General features: G+C 45.5%; 2 protein-coding genes across 2 annotated transcripts; one reads left to right on the top strand and one right to left on the bottom strand.

Annotated features, from left to right (window-relative positions):
* Window positions 1-1,674: 1,674 nt before the first annotated feature.
* On the top strand, window positions 1,675-10,186 carry sstr1b (somatostatin receptor 1b). The gene is made up of 3 exons (XM_074698862.1): window positions 1,675-1,815; window positions 5,373-5,516; window positions 5,639-10,186. The coding sequence occupies exon 3, from the start codon at window positions 5,922-5,924 to the stop codon at window positions 7,026-7,028; it is 1,107 nt and encodes a 368-aa protein (XP_074554963.1). The 5' UTR covers window positions 1,675-1,815; window positions 5,373-5,516; window positions 5,639-5,921; the 3' UTR covers window positions 7,029-10,186.
* Window positions 10,187-12,343: 2,157 nt separating this feature from the next.
* cd248a (CD248 molecule, endosialin a) lies at window positions 12,344-15,765 on the bottom strand. Its single transcript, XM_074698889.1, has one exon. The coding sequence runs from the start codon at window positions 15,579-15,581 to the stop codon at window positions 13,266-13,268; it is 2,316 nt and encodes a 771-aa protein (XP_074554990.1). The 5' UTR covers window positions 15,582-15,765; the 3' UTR covers window positions 12,344-13,265.
* Window positions 15,766-15,827: the final 62 nt, after the last annotated feature.

The raw sequence follows: 15,827 nt of genomic DNA on the forward strand, positions 1-15,827 counted from the left end.
GCTGTTCCTCAGTTAGGAACCTTGGTGTCATTTTTGACACCTCTTTCAAATTTGACAAACAGATTAGTTCTGTTGTAAAGACAAGCTTCTTTCAGCTTAGACTCCTGAGTAAGGTGAAGGCATACCTACCTCCTCACGATCTCGAAAGAGTTATACATATGCTCATAACATCTAGGCTGGGCTACTGTAACTCTCTGTATGTGGGTGTTGACCAGTCATCCCTCCGGCACCTCCAGCAGGTTCAAAATGTGGCTGCACGCCTGCTGACTGGGGGGAGACGACGTGACCACATAACACCTGTTCTGGCCTCCCTACACTGGCTCCCTGTCAGCTTTAGGATCCAATATAAAGTTGTACTATTGTTTTTTAAAGTCTTTATGGGTTGGCACCCCCATACCTAAGTGACTGTCTAAACCTGCATGCTCCAGCCAGAGCACTCAGGTCGACACACTGGGTCCCCTACTCTCTGGAACAGTCTGCCTCTATATATCAGGATAGCTCAGACTCTCGAGAGCTTTAAGTCCTTTTTAAAAACACACCTCTTTGCACTGGCTTTTAATACTAGTTGAGCAAGACATCCATGATTTTTTTTCACCTTTTTTCTATTCATTATGGGGTCCTCTTTTGCTATTTATTGTCTATTTGTTGTTTTTATTGTTTTTATTGTTTTTATTCTCTTTTAACACATTTTTTATTTATCTATATTGTTATATTGTGTTCTAAGACTGTGCAGCACTTTGGTCAACCCTAGTTGTTTTTAAATGTGCTATTTAAATGAACGTGATTGATTGATTGGTTGATTGATTGATTTGTTGATTGATTGATTGAATATGTCTGATTCTTCTGGATCAGCCTGAATTTTTCTGGTTCCTCTGAATCCGTGTTGGATCCATTCTTAGTTGTCTAGATCTGTTTGAATGTTTCTGGATCTGCCTGATTCTTCTGAATCCATCTAGGTTTCTCTGGTTTGGCTGAATCAGTCTAAGTCTGTCTAGATCTATTTGGATATGTCTGTTTCTTCTGGATTTTTCTGGATCTGTTTGGGTCTTCTGAATCTCTCCAGATCTTTTGGGATGTGTGTAGATCTGTCTGATCTGCCAGGCTCTGTCTGGATCTGACTAAATCTATCTGGTTTCACTTGATCTTTTAAAATATGTCTGGAACTTTCTAGATTTGTTTGTATCTGCCTGAATCCATCTGGATCTGGTTCTGTTTCTTCTCTCTGTTGTTTCTCACAGCTGCAGCAGAGCAGTTTTCTATATGAAAAAAAAATCTGATGATAAAGTGTTGGACTTTCCTGATGAATCTGACCCATGATCGTCTTTTCTGTCAAAGCTTCAGCTCTTTGTTTCTCTGAGCTGTGCCCAACACTTAGTCCCATATCCAGTCTGCAGCCCAATCCTCCTCCAACAATCCGCATCCCATCATGCTTTAACATGTTTCCCATCATCCTCCACCACCATTCTGCATTAATCAGCTCTATGTTAATCTCACTGTTCATCTCTTCATCATCACTCCAACTCTCCATCAACATCACTCCATCTCTTCATCTCCTGAGCATCTCTCCTCTCAAGACAACTCATGAGCCGAGGAGTCTATGAGAAGTCATGAAGCAGAGCCTGAGAGGAGGCGGAGGAGGAGAGAAGGAGGGGAGAGGGAGAATTGGAGGAGAGAGAGAGAGGGGGGAGCAGCCGCATAGACAGAGATCAGATCAGACGAGGACGGCAGAGAGGAAACAGAGACACTCCTCTGCTTTCATCTTCAGCGTGATGAAGAGGAGGAGGACAGACGCTCATCTGCAGCCACCAACAGACGGTTAGTGACACACACACACACACACACACACACACACACACACACACACACACACACACACACACACACACACACACACACACACACACACACACACACACACAAATTCTGTAATACATGTACTGATGGAGCTGTGATCAAACCTGAGACTGCTTCAGTGGCGCGCTGTGCCCCCTGAGCCGCGTCTGAGGGCTCAAACAGGTGAAGGTGCTTTAAGAGGAACTAAGACTGATAGGATGACTTTAGAAAACACCTTAGCTGTGTGTGCGTGTGTATGTTTGTGTGCCGGTGTTTATGGCAGAGTATGTTCAATGATCCAAATGAAAGCTCAGTGGTTCAGGTTCTGAGCGTAGCGCCCCCTGTGGGTATTGAGTTCACTATAACACAATCACACTTCAAAAACATTGAACTGTTCCTTTAATGTGCCTCCTCCACTACCAAGGGGCAGACTGAGATGTGACAACACACCTGTACTCACCTGTCTGTAGTCTCAGTGTTGCCCCCTGCTGGTTCCTGGAGAGTGTGATGAAAACCAAAGACGGAGAAACTCTGACTGAAGCTAACTTCCTGCTTACGTAGCTACAGACAAAGAGGAGGAGCTAAAGAGGCAGCCAATCAGTGAAGGCTTCATTTCAACACAGCACGTTTGATTCGCCAGCGTCTGACAATCATGTAGTTATAATGTTTTGAACATGATTTAGATCAGACGTCTTTATATTTTATTTTCATGACCTGAGCAGAGGCTTGAATGTCAACTTTAATAAATGTTTAATAAATGGATGAGATATCAAAGTACTGTTGGGCTGTGTGTCCGGATCACAGACTGTTCACAGACATAATCTTGCTTAAAGTGAGGTTGCCACAAAAACTGCTCCCCCTAGTGGCTGGCTGCAGAATAGTTCAAAAAATCCATCACCCCAGTCATTACAGATGGGCTGTGGTGAAACTTTGAGAAAGTAATACACCTCGTAAAAATGTTTCTCACATCAGATTGTTGTGGTGATATGAAGATATTATTAGGCCGCCTTGTATTCAGGTCCTCTTTTTTTCTGAAAATTTTTATTTTCATTAGTAATAAGAGGTTAAAAACCAGGCTTTACGTCACGTTTGACGATGGTTGACAGCTGCCGGTCTTGAGTATTTTTTTCTGAGGATTGTAAAATATGTCCGCAGGCAGAGCCAAGAGGGGATTAGACTCTTGAAAAAAAAATAAAAAAATCACCTGGCTCCATTCAGATTCTCTCTGAGGTTACAGCCACACCAAATGCAAATTTGCAGCGCGATTACATACAAAGTCAATGCAAAGATGTGGTTGGATGCCGATTCGCCTCGGGTGGCACGTTCTGGGTGTTTTGGGCGTTTGCGTGTTTGGAGCGTTCGCAGGTTTGGAGCGTTCACGCTTTTTGGCGGTAGACGCGAATTCGCTCGAGTTGAAAACATTGAACTTTTAACTCAAATTCGTGTGACGGCTTGCTGCGGCTGCCAATCAGAGATGACATCCACCCACAACGTCATTGATTTGATGACGTTGGGGGGGAACGTCATCTCCTGCCAACGTGCTCCGGCTCCAACTCCGCCGGAAGATGGAGGAGAAAACACTCTGTGTGCGTGTGTCATCATCCAGAGTTATACGATACGACGTGTGTACTCTATAGAGACCGGACAAAAAGGAGCAGGCTGATTGAAAGTCTCTGAGGAGACAGGTTTTGAAGTGAAGTTCTGTAAACATTCATTTCCAGCTGGATTTGCCTGCACGGGTCACCACTGAGTCCGACTGTTTTCCTCAGTGGAGTTTTGAGCCTGATAGAGAGGAGTGAGGTTCGAGGGTTAAGGATGAGATCGCAGGGAACAGCCCAGCAGAGCCAGTGGAGGTGGCTTACCAGGGAGAGGCAGCAGGCCTTGATTGTGATCTCCAAAGCTTTCACACACTCTCCTGTCATGCTTTTGAAATCACAGCTCATTGTTTTTCAGATGCTCTTTTGGGGTTTCCGTCTTTAAATCAGCGTGCTCTCAACTCCCCATGCACAGAAATGTGCTAACACGTGTTCGCCCCTCAGCTTGTCAAAATAGTCCAGCGTTGAGATTCGGGCGTTCACACGGTTAAATTCGCGAGTTCGTGTTTGGTGTGGCGGCAGCATTACAGTCTCTATTGTGCAGACTCTGGCTGCCAGTGGTGGCGCCTGTCCAATCTATTAACAGTCTATGGTATGGATACCTGTGAGGCTGACACCTGAGTGGACCTGCGGATTAACAGAGGTGTTTATGCAAATGACTCTTTTTCTATGTAACCAGTGATGATGTTTTCCTTAAAACAAACAGAACAAACCCCACCAACCCTCTGAGCTCACCAGACCTCACCTGGTCTCTCTCTGTTTGGTTTAATATCTGTTCCTCCTTCTACTCCTCCTACTTCTTCACTCCGTAAAGGTAAATAGTTTTTTACAGTAAAAACAACAGATTATTTTTTTTTACAGTGTATGATCTGTGTCCGGATAAATTCTCCTGCTGTTACCTGGAGCAAATAAGAATCAAGTCCAAAGACCTATGAGCTTAGATCAGGACCAGGATCTCAGTGACTGGCACCAACAAGCTGAGGAGCACCTGCCTACATTTCTCCCCTCCATTCTTCTCTCTCCGTCACACACAGAGAAGGAGAGAGTGAGAGAAAGGAGGGTTACCTGGGAGCAGAGAAACTGTGCGATTAGCATTAAACTCACGTCCCCGAGCCGAGGATCTGAACAAACCAGAGCTGATTATCATTAGAGGAAAAGAGGCAGGAAGCCTGCTATTTACATATACACACACACACACACACACACACACACACACACACACACACACACACACACACACACACACACACACACACACACACACACACACACACACACCTCTCTTTTATCTTACAAAGTTCAAACTAATGAGCTGAATTCTCTGATATGGACGTGGAAACACTGACGAGACGACATCAGGTTGGATATTTGTTCATGTATAGAATAATTATGTTCTCTATTCATCCCTGACACACACACACACACACACACACACACACACACACACACACACACACACACACACACACACACACACACACACATACACGAACCCCCTGATAAATATTCCCTATACAGGGCTGCACTTATGCGACATCAAAGGATTCTGTGCTTTCATTAGGAGTTTGCAGATAAGAGAGTGTGTGTATGTGTGTGTGAGTGGGTGTGTGAGTGTGATCACGACTTCAGTGTACGAGTCTTGTGAGTACCTCCTAGATGAGACCACCATTAAACGTGAAACATGGTACCTGAAAACAAATTCAAAAACCAGGGCCACTTAATTCCAGACCCCACAGGGTACCTGACCCAACCTTGGACCGAGTGCAGGAAACAGATCCTGAGAGAATCCAAGACAGAGGTTAATCTCTGAGGTCAAACTGTGATTGGTTTTATTCACTCCTCCATCTCACCTGTTCTTTCAGCTCAGCTGAGCTCTGTCTGCCTCTCTCTCTGCCTGTTTCTCTCTGCCTGTCTGACGGATCCGTTTTTCTTGAATCGTTGCAGTGCGTCATCCAGGATTCAGCCCCACGCTCTGATTTCGCTGCATCTTGTGACCACTGAGAGAGGAGGACACAAGAGGACAAGCAGGATGAGAGAAGGAGAGGAGTCAAGGACTAATGGGGAAAGAAAAGAGGTGAAGATGAAGAGGTGAGCGAGAAGAGAAGAAGAACAAGTCCATCAATCTGTGGATGTGTTGTGACCTGCAGGAGCTGCAGATTAAATGAACGGGTGCTCTGGTGTTCAGCTGGTGTGGATGTCTCTCGTTTCAGACATCTCGTTTCAGTGGACATCCTGTCTCTGTGGACATCTGGGTGCTGCAAAGACTGACGTTCCCTGGCGGATGGACAGAGGACTGCCTGCTGTGACTTTAAAGAGGAGATGAACACTCTCAGAAATCTATCTGGCTCAGGGACTCAAGGGTGAGTGGACGAGTCTACCTGATACAACTCTTGCAGACACCCAGAGATCCACAGACTGAAGCAGAACCTAGAGATGAGGTTTTAACCTTGGACACCTTTCTTCAGAAGTGAGAAAGGTCGGATTTTGTCCATCATGGATTTTAACAGAAGCCAGGAAAACGGGACAGATCCTACAGGGTTTCTCCTCAACAGCAGCGTGGACTATGAGGACTGCTCCCAGGACCCGGACCCCACTAAGATAATCATCCCGTCCATCTACGCTCTGGTCTGCTGTGTTGGCCTCACCGGAAATGCCATGGTCATCTATGTGATTTTGAGATATGCCAAAATGAAAACAGCCACCAACATCTACATCCTGAACCTGGCCATTGCGGATGAGCTCTTCATGCTGAGCGTTCCCTTCCTTGCCACATCTGCTGCCATCCATCACTGGCCGTTCGGCTCGCTGATGTGCAGACTGGTTTTGAGCGTGGACGGGATCAACATGTTCACCTCCATCTTCTGCCTGACCGTTCTGAGCGTGGATCGCTACATGGCTGTGGTCCATCCCATCAAGGCCGCTCAGTACCGCAGACCCATGGTGGCCAAGGTGGTGAATGTTTGCGTGTGGGGGCTGTCGCTTATCGTCATCCTGCCCATCATCATCTTCACAGACACTGTTCCTGCACAGGATGGCCGTGTGGACTGTAACTTCCTGTGGCCTGAGGCGGTGTGGTCCGAGGTCTTTGTGGTCTACACCTTCCTGCTGGGCTTCCTGCTGCCTGTGTGCGCCATCTGCCTGTGTTACTGTTTGATGGTGGTCCGTATGCGGGCTGTGGGGCTGAAGGCAGGCTGGCTGCAGCGCCGGCGCTCAGAGAAGAAGATAACACGCATGGTGCTGCTGGTGGTGGCAGTGTTTGTGCTCTGCTGGATGCCTTTTTACGTTGCTCAGCTGGTCAGTGTGTTCCACCGCCCCCCTGACCCCCTGGTCACCCAGCTCTTCGTCATCCTCAGCTACGCCAACAGCAGTGCTAACCCCATCCTGTACGGCTTTGTGTCTGATAATTTCAGACGGTCCTTTCAGCGCATTGCATGTTTCAGGTGGCTAGAGTCTGGACTGGATGGGGAGCAGGTGGACTACTGCGCCATGGCTCAGAAGAGACGGACCACATGTGGTCCTCTGGACTTTCCAAAAGAGTGTCTAGCTTCAGAGATGGCGCTCAGGAATGGGACACACACCTCCAAAACAACCACAGTGTGATGGGCAGGCAAGGACTGAGACCTGAAACAAAAAACTGAAACTAGACAATTTCCACTGAAATCGTGAGAGGGGCTCAGGTGGCTGCCGAGCTTTCATCACACACACTGAAATAGTTTAGAAACACGGATGTCACCAGACCTTGTTCTGGACTGATGTTACAAAACACTTCCTAACATTTCTTATTTCTGATTTGACAAGGGGCCAATTACCTCATGTACAGTCATAAGCTCCAAAACAAGAGGTCATAAATATAGACCTACATGTCATGATACATGGTGGAGAGTGGCTTGTTGCAAAGCCCTAACCCCAATCAGTAGCTACATGAGAACTTGTTAAAGTACCTGTGTGTGTGTGTGTGTGTGTGTGTGTGTGTGTGTGTGTGTGTGTGTGTGTGTGTGTGTGTGTGTTTGTGTTGGCTGTTTAGGCATAATAAACAAACAAACACATGTGTTTTTCTGTCCCTTAATGACCTCATCAGTCAGTATACGCAGCAGTTACCATGGTGACGATGATACAACAATGTGTTGATGTGTCAATGGAACTTTGGAACTCCTTTGTGTCCATTGATCTAAAGCAGGAGTGTTGGGTTAGACATATGCCAGAAAACCCTGCATTCATGATCAAACCCTTTGGGCAAGAAGAAAAACGATAACATTGCGAGAATCTGGAGACTCGGATAAACACGATGATTTGTTTCCCAAGTCGGTAGAGCAAGAAATGAGGGCAGGACGGCGATCTACAAATGTAGGTACGAATGGAGCTGAGAAGACACAAAAGGTCAGAAAATAACAATACCACAAACAGTGTTGGGTGTAACAAGTTACAAAGTAACACTTTACAGTCGCGTAACTACTTTGTAGAGCAGTCAGTCATCATGGCATCGTTGTTTTTCTTGTCAAGTGCCCTGTGGCATTTTTCAAAATGAAGGGCACACTCTTTACACACTCTTTTTACACACAATACGCTTCTTCTGAAAAAGTCAAAATCTTACAGTATACTGTTCTGCTCCTGACCTATCTCCTTGCGATGGTCCATTAATTTTCTTAATGGAACAGCTTTAGAAAAAATTGATACATTTAAATATTTTGGGGTTTGGCTCGACTCCCATCTATCTTTCAAATGCCATATTGAATCTATTGTAGAGAAAATTCACTGCCTTGTGAAATTGCTTTATCGTTCCAAAAATGTTTCTCTTTCAAAGTTCGGGAGAGAATTGTAACACAAATGATCCTACCAATACTTGACTATGCGGACATTGTTTATCAGAATACATCAGAAACAAATTTTCAACCTCTAAATGTAGTTCATCACAGTCTCTGTCCATTTATTCACAGATGTCCACATAAAACTCACCACTGTCTACTGTATGAGTCCCTCAACTGGTTATCACTCAAATCTAGAAGGCAGTTTCACTGGATCCAGTTTAGTTTTAAATGCACTTATTTTAGTTTTCCTTTTTATTTGAAGCAGTTCTTAATACCATTTACACTGCAATATAGACTCCGACATACAAGCACTCTTTTTTTTGTTACCCCCAGAATCACCAAAGAAATTGGGCGTCGTGCTCCCTGACTTACTAAGGTCAATTACATCCTTTCTTATCTTTAAATCTCATTTATTTACTTATCTACAAATTCCCCCTCTCCTGTTTTTGATTTTGCCCTTTATGTTGTTACCATTGTCCTACTTAATTATTTGTTTATTTACTTCTGTCTGTTTTAAAAACATTACTTGGTTACTGCAATTGTGACTGACTCAGTATATGAGAGAACTGTATGGGTGTGTAAGTGTGTCTGTTGTTGTATATGTACTCTGTTATGTTGTTGTGTGCTGTATTTAATTTTTTTTTTGTCTTGTTAGGACCCCTATGAAAATGAGATGGTCCATTTCAAGGGGCCATCCTTTTAAATAAATGAAAATGAAAAGAATACCCTGCTATGTGCTCCATTGTAGAATTTAATGTAGGTCTATACATATTTAGGAAATGAGATGGGGTTCTGCCTAAATTTGAGCACCAGAAAAGTAACGTAAAAGTAAAGAGTACCGTAAAAAGTTTCATTCCATAGAGTGTAACTATGTACAGTATGTGACTACTTTTTCACCAAGTAACGTGTACCGGGCAAACACTTTTTAAAGTAACTTCCCCAACACTGACTGCAGATTACAGGCAAATGAGTTTTTCTCTCACATTTGGGCTTTTGTTTTTAGCAAAACAGTACAGTTTTTTGGTGAAATACTCTTTTAGTAAGTAGCAGGAAAAGTAAGGGAACATTTAAAAGTAGTCTTTATTTTTCTACAGTGAAGATTTTGGAAGTTATTTGTCTGCGAAAGTTGTAACGTTTTAGCAGCAGCCTCCTTCACTCTAGCTAAGGTCTCAGGGCAAAATCTGAAAAGCTGATGTTGCTTGAACGGTGAAATATCAAACACTGTGAAATACATCCAAAAGTTAAGCCATGCATAAATAGCTGAAAGATTAGTTAACATTTTAAAGCTAAAAATGGAATCTTTAAGTAATGCCGAAGTTTTAGCAGCTTAAAATTAGTGGAAATTTTGCTGAGGAAGGTCAAAGATTCCCATTTATTCTCTTTGGGACTTTTTTTTTTGCTGTTATTTTGCAAATAACTCAGCCAAAATTGTATGAAAGGACGAAAAAAAGTCATAGCACACAGATCCTGTGTGCTATGGTCCGGCGGATGAAGAATAAAAAAGCGACAAACGGACGAGCATAGCTTGCTATAGAGGAGGGGGTCTCGTTCAAAGCCTGAGTCCCAAACGAGACCTAAAAAACAGAAAATCAGGCATTGCTGGGGATTTGAGATGTAATTAATTCATGTGATTATTGTAAAGAACGTGATTTTTATAATTATGAGAGTGAATAGGATTCAGCCTTCTTTGGGGGATAACTGGGATTTTTAAAACTACTGAAATTCACGAGATTATTGGAATCACTGGGATTAATAATGAAATAATTGTGATAAATTTTAAGAATGGAATTATTATGATCACAAGGGCGAATGGGATTAAACCTTTTTTTGGGATTGCGAAGATTACTTAAAACTACTGAGATTCATGTGATCATTGAAATCACCGGGATTATCAGGATTACTGAGATGTTTACAATTATTGTGAAGAATGGGATTACTATGACTATGAGGGCTGATGGGATTTTATTTTATTTTTTTTTTTGGGGGGGGGGGGGGGGGGGGTGGGGGGGGGGGTGCTGTGATTTTAAAATGAGTGGAATTAATGTGATTATTAAAATGACTGTGGTTTTTAGGAATAATTGGATGACTGGAATTATGGGGGTTGATTTGAACTCAGGGATTATTGGGATTACTGGGATTTTAAAGAATACTGAGATGAATGGAATTATTGAGATTATAAGGATGATTGGGATTAAGGTAATTCGATCTCTTAAGTGTTTTGACAGATGAGGACCGAGATGGTTTATTCTTAGGAACGTGTTTCAGTTTGTAAATGTCTTTGGTTAGAAATAAAATCACTCAGTCCAAACCTCTCCTGTGATTGTTTATAATCTGTCAGAATTATTATTCTACCTGAACGTGAACACCAGGTCGAGATACACTCAAGTGGTACTCATCCTGTATCATTTCCTCTCATTAAACATAAATCTGATCACACACAGGATGATCTCAACTGTCAGAGTCTCCCGAACAGGTGTGTCTGAATTCCTCTAGAGAGCTGATGAACATCTGGAGGACTCACCAGATGAACAGGAAATGAGGCTTTAATAACACAAGCTTCCTCTAGAGGGCGACAGTCATCTTTTTCACACAGACAAGGGTTGAAGGCCAGTGGAGAGGGATGAAGACAGAGTGTATATATGTATATATATATATATATATATATATATATATATATATATATATATATATATATATATATATATATATATATATATATATATATATATGAAACTGATGGGCATTTTTGCCATCCATCCCCAAATGTTCTCTATTGGATTTAAATCAGGGGAACATGCGGGATGGTCCAAAGAGTGATGTTATTCTCCCTGAAGAAGTCCTTCATCAAGCCAGCATTGTGAGCTGCAGCGTTGTCCTGTTGAAAAACCAGCTGTTACCACACAGACCAGGGCCCTCAGTCATGAAGGATGCCCGCTGCAACATCTGCACATAACCAGCCGCTGTTTGACCACCCTGCTCCACCTGAAGCTCCAGTGTTCACTGAATGAAAAAGCCTCAGATCATGATGGACCCCCTCCACTGTGCCGGGTAGAAAACATCTCAGGTGGGATCTCCTTGTCATGACAGTAACGTTGTAGCCATCTGGACCGTCAAGGTAAAATTTTTCAGTTTTGTGGCGTTGAAGGAGACGAGGTCTTTGCATTTGTTTTTGTTTTTAAACCCTTTTCCTGCAGATGCTGTCTGATGGTTAATGTGCTGCAGTTTGCACCAGTCAGGGTCTTAATTTGGGTAGAGGACCACCCTGTGTCTTGACGGACAGCCCATCAGATCTTAGTGCAGGTGTATTGGGGTTTTTTTGGGGGGTCTACCACTTGACTTTTTTGTCACATATTGCTCAGGATCTTTCAAAAAAATGTAGAATGACTGTCTTACTGCGTCCAACCTCAGCAGCAATGGCCTATGAGAGAGGCCTTGCTTATGCAGCTCGATGATCCAACCACGTTGAAGAAGAGACAGCTTCCTAGCTTTAGCCATTAGGAGGGCATGACCATGTGAATGCCTGACAGAAAATGAACATTTAGAGCAGATTTGGCTTTAATAGCCTGTGGTTTTACACTTTTTGATCAGGTGATAAACAACCTTTTTCAGTTTTTTTTTAAGTTACAAGTTCCAAATGTTTTTTGTCACACTCTCTCTTCTTCTTCAGAATTCATATTCTAGCAATTTTTCAACTGGTCTTAATATTTTGATCAGGTCTCTCTCTCTCTCTCTCTCTCTCTCTCTCTCTCTCTCTCTCTCTCTGTATATATATATATATATATATATATATATATATATATATATATATATATATATATATATATATATATATATATATATATATATATATATACATACATACATACATACGTGTGTGTGTGTTTGTGTGTGTGTTTTTTTAAATCTGTAATTAATTGTCAGATTTGGATTGATGTCTTGTGACAACGTAAATTTAAAGTAACATGTTTGGCAATACCCTGCCCTGATTCATAATATATATTAGTCATCATTCTTGGCACTTGGCACACACAAACACACACAAACACACACAAACACACACACATCCCTCTGAGTTAATAACAGACAGCAGATGAATCATTCACGCTCACACTGACCACTGTTGGCTCTTTAATCTGAAGCTTTTACAGGACACAGAAAATCACTTTGATATTCACAGTCTGTGATACAACCATGAACAGTATATTTCATCTGAACCCACTCTCAACCCACTCTCAACTGGTCTGTGCTTTTTATTTATTTTTTATTCTTTAAGTTCTCTGTAACCTCAGAGAAGAATTAAAGCGTGACAGATCTGCTCCACGCTGCCGTGTATGCAGACGGCCACAGCTGGATGACATCAGTTAGAGATGCTGTGAGGATGGAGTGGGCCAGGGCTGTGGGTCAGGGTTGTGGATCAAGGCTGCAGAGGATGAACCAGGATGATGATGAATGACTGATGGTGTACCTTGATCGCGGCTAACATCTACCAGCAGCTCTCTGCTCACAGCTGACCTTTGACCTCTGGTTGTAAAGACAAGAGGTGCAGTAAATTGTTCCCATGTGCACACTGACATTCCCCTGCATTTCAGTGGGTTTATGAGCTCCATAAAAGCATCATTACAGAGCAGTTACAGAAATAAAACATCATAAATACAGGAGCAGAAATATTCAGCAAGAAGGTTTTGGTTAAACTCTTGAACTGCAGCACATTGAGACTTAAAGCAGATTGTCTGTCAGTCTGTTTACAGCCTGCTGCTGCTGCTGGGGCAGAGTCTATGTCCCTCATCCAGAGTTTACAGAGTTCATCATAATCAGACTCTGGTTCTAAGGCGCTGCAGGATCCAGCTGTGAAAGCTCTTCAGTCCAACATGAGCAGACGTTGTAAAAACATCATTAATGAAAAGAATCAGAAAGCTTTAAGACGCATCAGTGTTTGTACTCCAACGAGGCTCAGTTAGTCCTCCTGCTCCATTTATCAGTCCAGCTCTGGATCAGAGTCTGTTTATCTAACCCTCAGTCCCTCTCTCAGGGGTCAGACCTGGGTCTTGACCCCAGCAGCTCCCTGTTTGTCGTGGGCTCCAGAGATCCAGTGGTAGCAGTCTGTAGCGTTCTTGTTTCGGGTCTGAACTGCACAGCGGGTGCAGTACACGATGCCCAGAGCCACCATCACCAGGATAAAGATGCAGAGAGGCACCAGGAGGCCCACCAGGAGCCATTTGCTGCTTTGCTCCTGTGCCCGATCCCCCTCCTCCTCCTTATCCTCTGGATCTAGCACGTTCCTGGTCCCCCCTCCCTCAGTGGGAGGAGGCTGGGAGGAGGGGGCCTGGGTGGGAATGGTGGGGTCCTGGGAGCGTGTGATCTCCTCCAGCTCCTCCTTCTCTGGCTCTTCCTCTGGGAGCTCGGGGTTTTCCCAGCGGGGGTGCTGCTCCTCATCACTGTGGTTTCTGGAATTTGTGGGCTTGTTGTGGTCCACAGTGGGATCATCTGGATATCCTGGTCCCTGGCTGGAAGTGGTTAGACCTGCCCACCAATTCCAGGCCCCTCCTGAGATGGTGGCGGTAGAGAGGAGAGGGGAAGCAGTGGTGGTCCCCTCGTCCTCGTCCTCATCGGCCCAGCCAAGGATCAGGGCGGATCCGGTGGTGGGTGGAGGTGTGAGGTACGTGGTTGTTGGTAAAGTCTTCAGGTCTGACTCAGACCTTTGCCCCCACTCCATAAGGTATGCCCCCCCAGTGTCCAATCCTTCTTCTTGCTCCTCTGGCTGGGCTGAATCGAAGGGCAGCTCGTCCTGGGGGGAGCTGGTCACCCAAATCACGTCATGGTCTTGGACTCTGGGTGGATCAGTCATCCAGTCTGGAGCCGGCCCCTCTTCTGGAGGCCAGTCTGTGTGGCTCTGCTGGGGGGTCCACTCGTACTCAGGGTCCCACACAGGCTGGTGGGTGCCCCAGGGAAACACAGGGGTGGCAGCAGACTGTGAGTCCTCCACTCCTCTCTGTCGACAGGAGTACTGATCGTCCCTGAGCTCGTAGCCCTCCACACAGTAACACTCAAAGCCCCCTTCGTAGTTCACACACATCTGCTCACAGGTCCCAGGGATCCGGCACTCGTCGTCATCCTGACACCTGCTCGGGTCTTGGGGCATCGGGGAGTAACCCAGGTGGCAGTGGCAGACATGAGAGCCCACCATTTTCTCACAGACGTGTTCACATGGGTTATCAGCGCACTCATCCACCTCCTCACAGCCCCCCGCCCCGTCAGGCTGGTACCCCTTCCGGCACTGACACTCAAAAGACCCTGGGGTGTTCACACAGAGCTGCTCACATGGACTCTGCAAACACTCGTCCACATCTACACAGGCTCGCTCATCCGGTGCCAGCATGTATCCCTCAGGACAGGCACAGCGGTACCCGTCTGACAGGGGCAGGCACTCAAACTCACAGGGGGCACCCTGACAGACGTCTGAGAGTTCACAGGACTGACCATCATCCCCGAGCTGATACCCGTCTGCACACTCGCAGAGAGGTTGAACCCCTCCAGGTTTACAGTAATGTTCACATCCTCCGTTATCGTGCTCACACCAGTTCTGAGGGAGAGCAGGGCCGGAGCAAACAGGGGGCTCTCTGGACCACCCAACTGAGCCGTCCTCTCTGTGCACACACTGCACAGACTGCTCCTTCCCCATGCCTTCAGGACACGGCACCATGGCTGCGGATCCAAACGGTATGTGGGTCAGCAGGGTGCTGAGGAGGTTGAAAGGTGTGCTGTAAAGGGCGTTACCTGCCCCCTCACTCCACAGGGGCGTACACATTCCTTCAAAGGCGTAATGACACAGATACCCATCCACCGTCACCGAGCACGCTCCATCCAGCCACTTTAAGTTGTCGCTGTGATCCTGGGTGTTGTAGCTCATCACCACGCAGCGGGACACAGAGCAGGTACTTGGAGAGTCCTCTCTGAGCCAGTTTGTGAACTCTGTGTCCTGGTCTCCCGTGGTCCAGGAGAAGCCCCTCAATGGGCGTGTGGAGGTGCACTGGCGAGGCTGGCGCTGCAGGCCGATCCAGACCTGCACCTTTGTGCGAGAGTGTCGAAGGTCCAGGTTGGCGAAGAGAGCGGCGATGCTGGCTGCGTCCCGTTTGTGTTTGATGGTAGCCAGGTTTCCACCTCTCTTCTTGCAGGCTCTCCAGGAGTCCAGGAAGGTCTTTCTCTGGAAGTAGACCACGAAGCAGCCCTCCTCGCTGCAGAGAGCATCCGTCTCCCTGAGGTCCTGACCCAGAATACAGCACACGCCACAGAGCAGAGCCAGCAGGGAGGCGAAGAGCCGAGCCGAGGCCCCGCTCACCAGGGAATCCATCCTAAATCTTCTGCACCTTCTCTCACCCCTGACTCTCCCCCTCTCTACCTGCACTCACCCCCAGCCTTCCTCCCTCTTGTCTTCCCTCTCCGTAACTTTTGACCTACTTTAAATCAGAGTTCTGTCTCTTTATCCAAACTCTTTTCTCTTTGTTTCTCCGTCTGCTCGAGCTCAGATCTCTGTCGGCCCCTCACGAACTAATCTGAGAGCTGCAGCACGTCCCCAACCCCATCCAGCAGGAGGGAG

Source organism: Halichoeres trimaculatus, unplaced genomic scaffold, assembly GCF_033239565.1.
Source record: "Halichoeres trimaculatus isolate MK-OKI-2021-1 unplaced genomic scaffold, fHalTri1.1 fHalTri1_scaffold_22, whole genome shotgun sequence".
Lineage (NCBI taxonomy): Eukaryota > Metazoa > Chordata > Actinopteri > Labriformes > Labridae > Halichoeres > Halichoeres trimaculatus.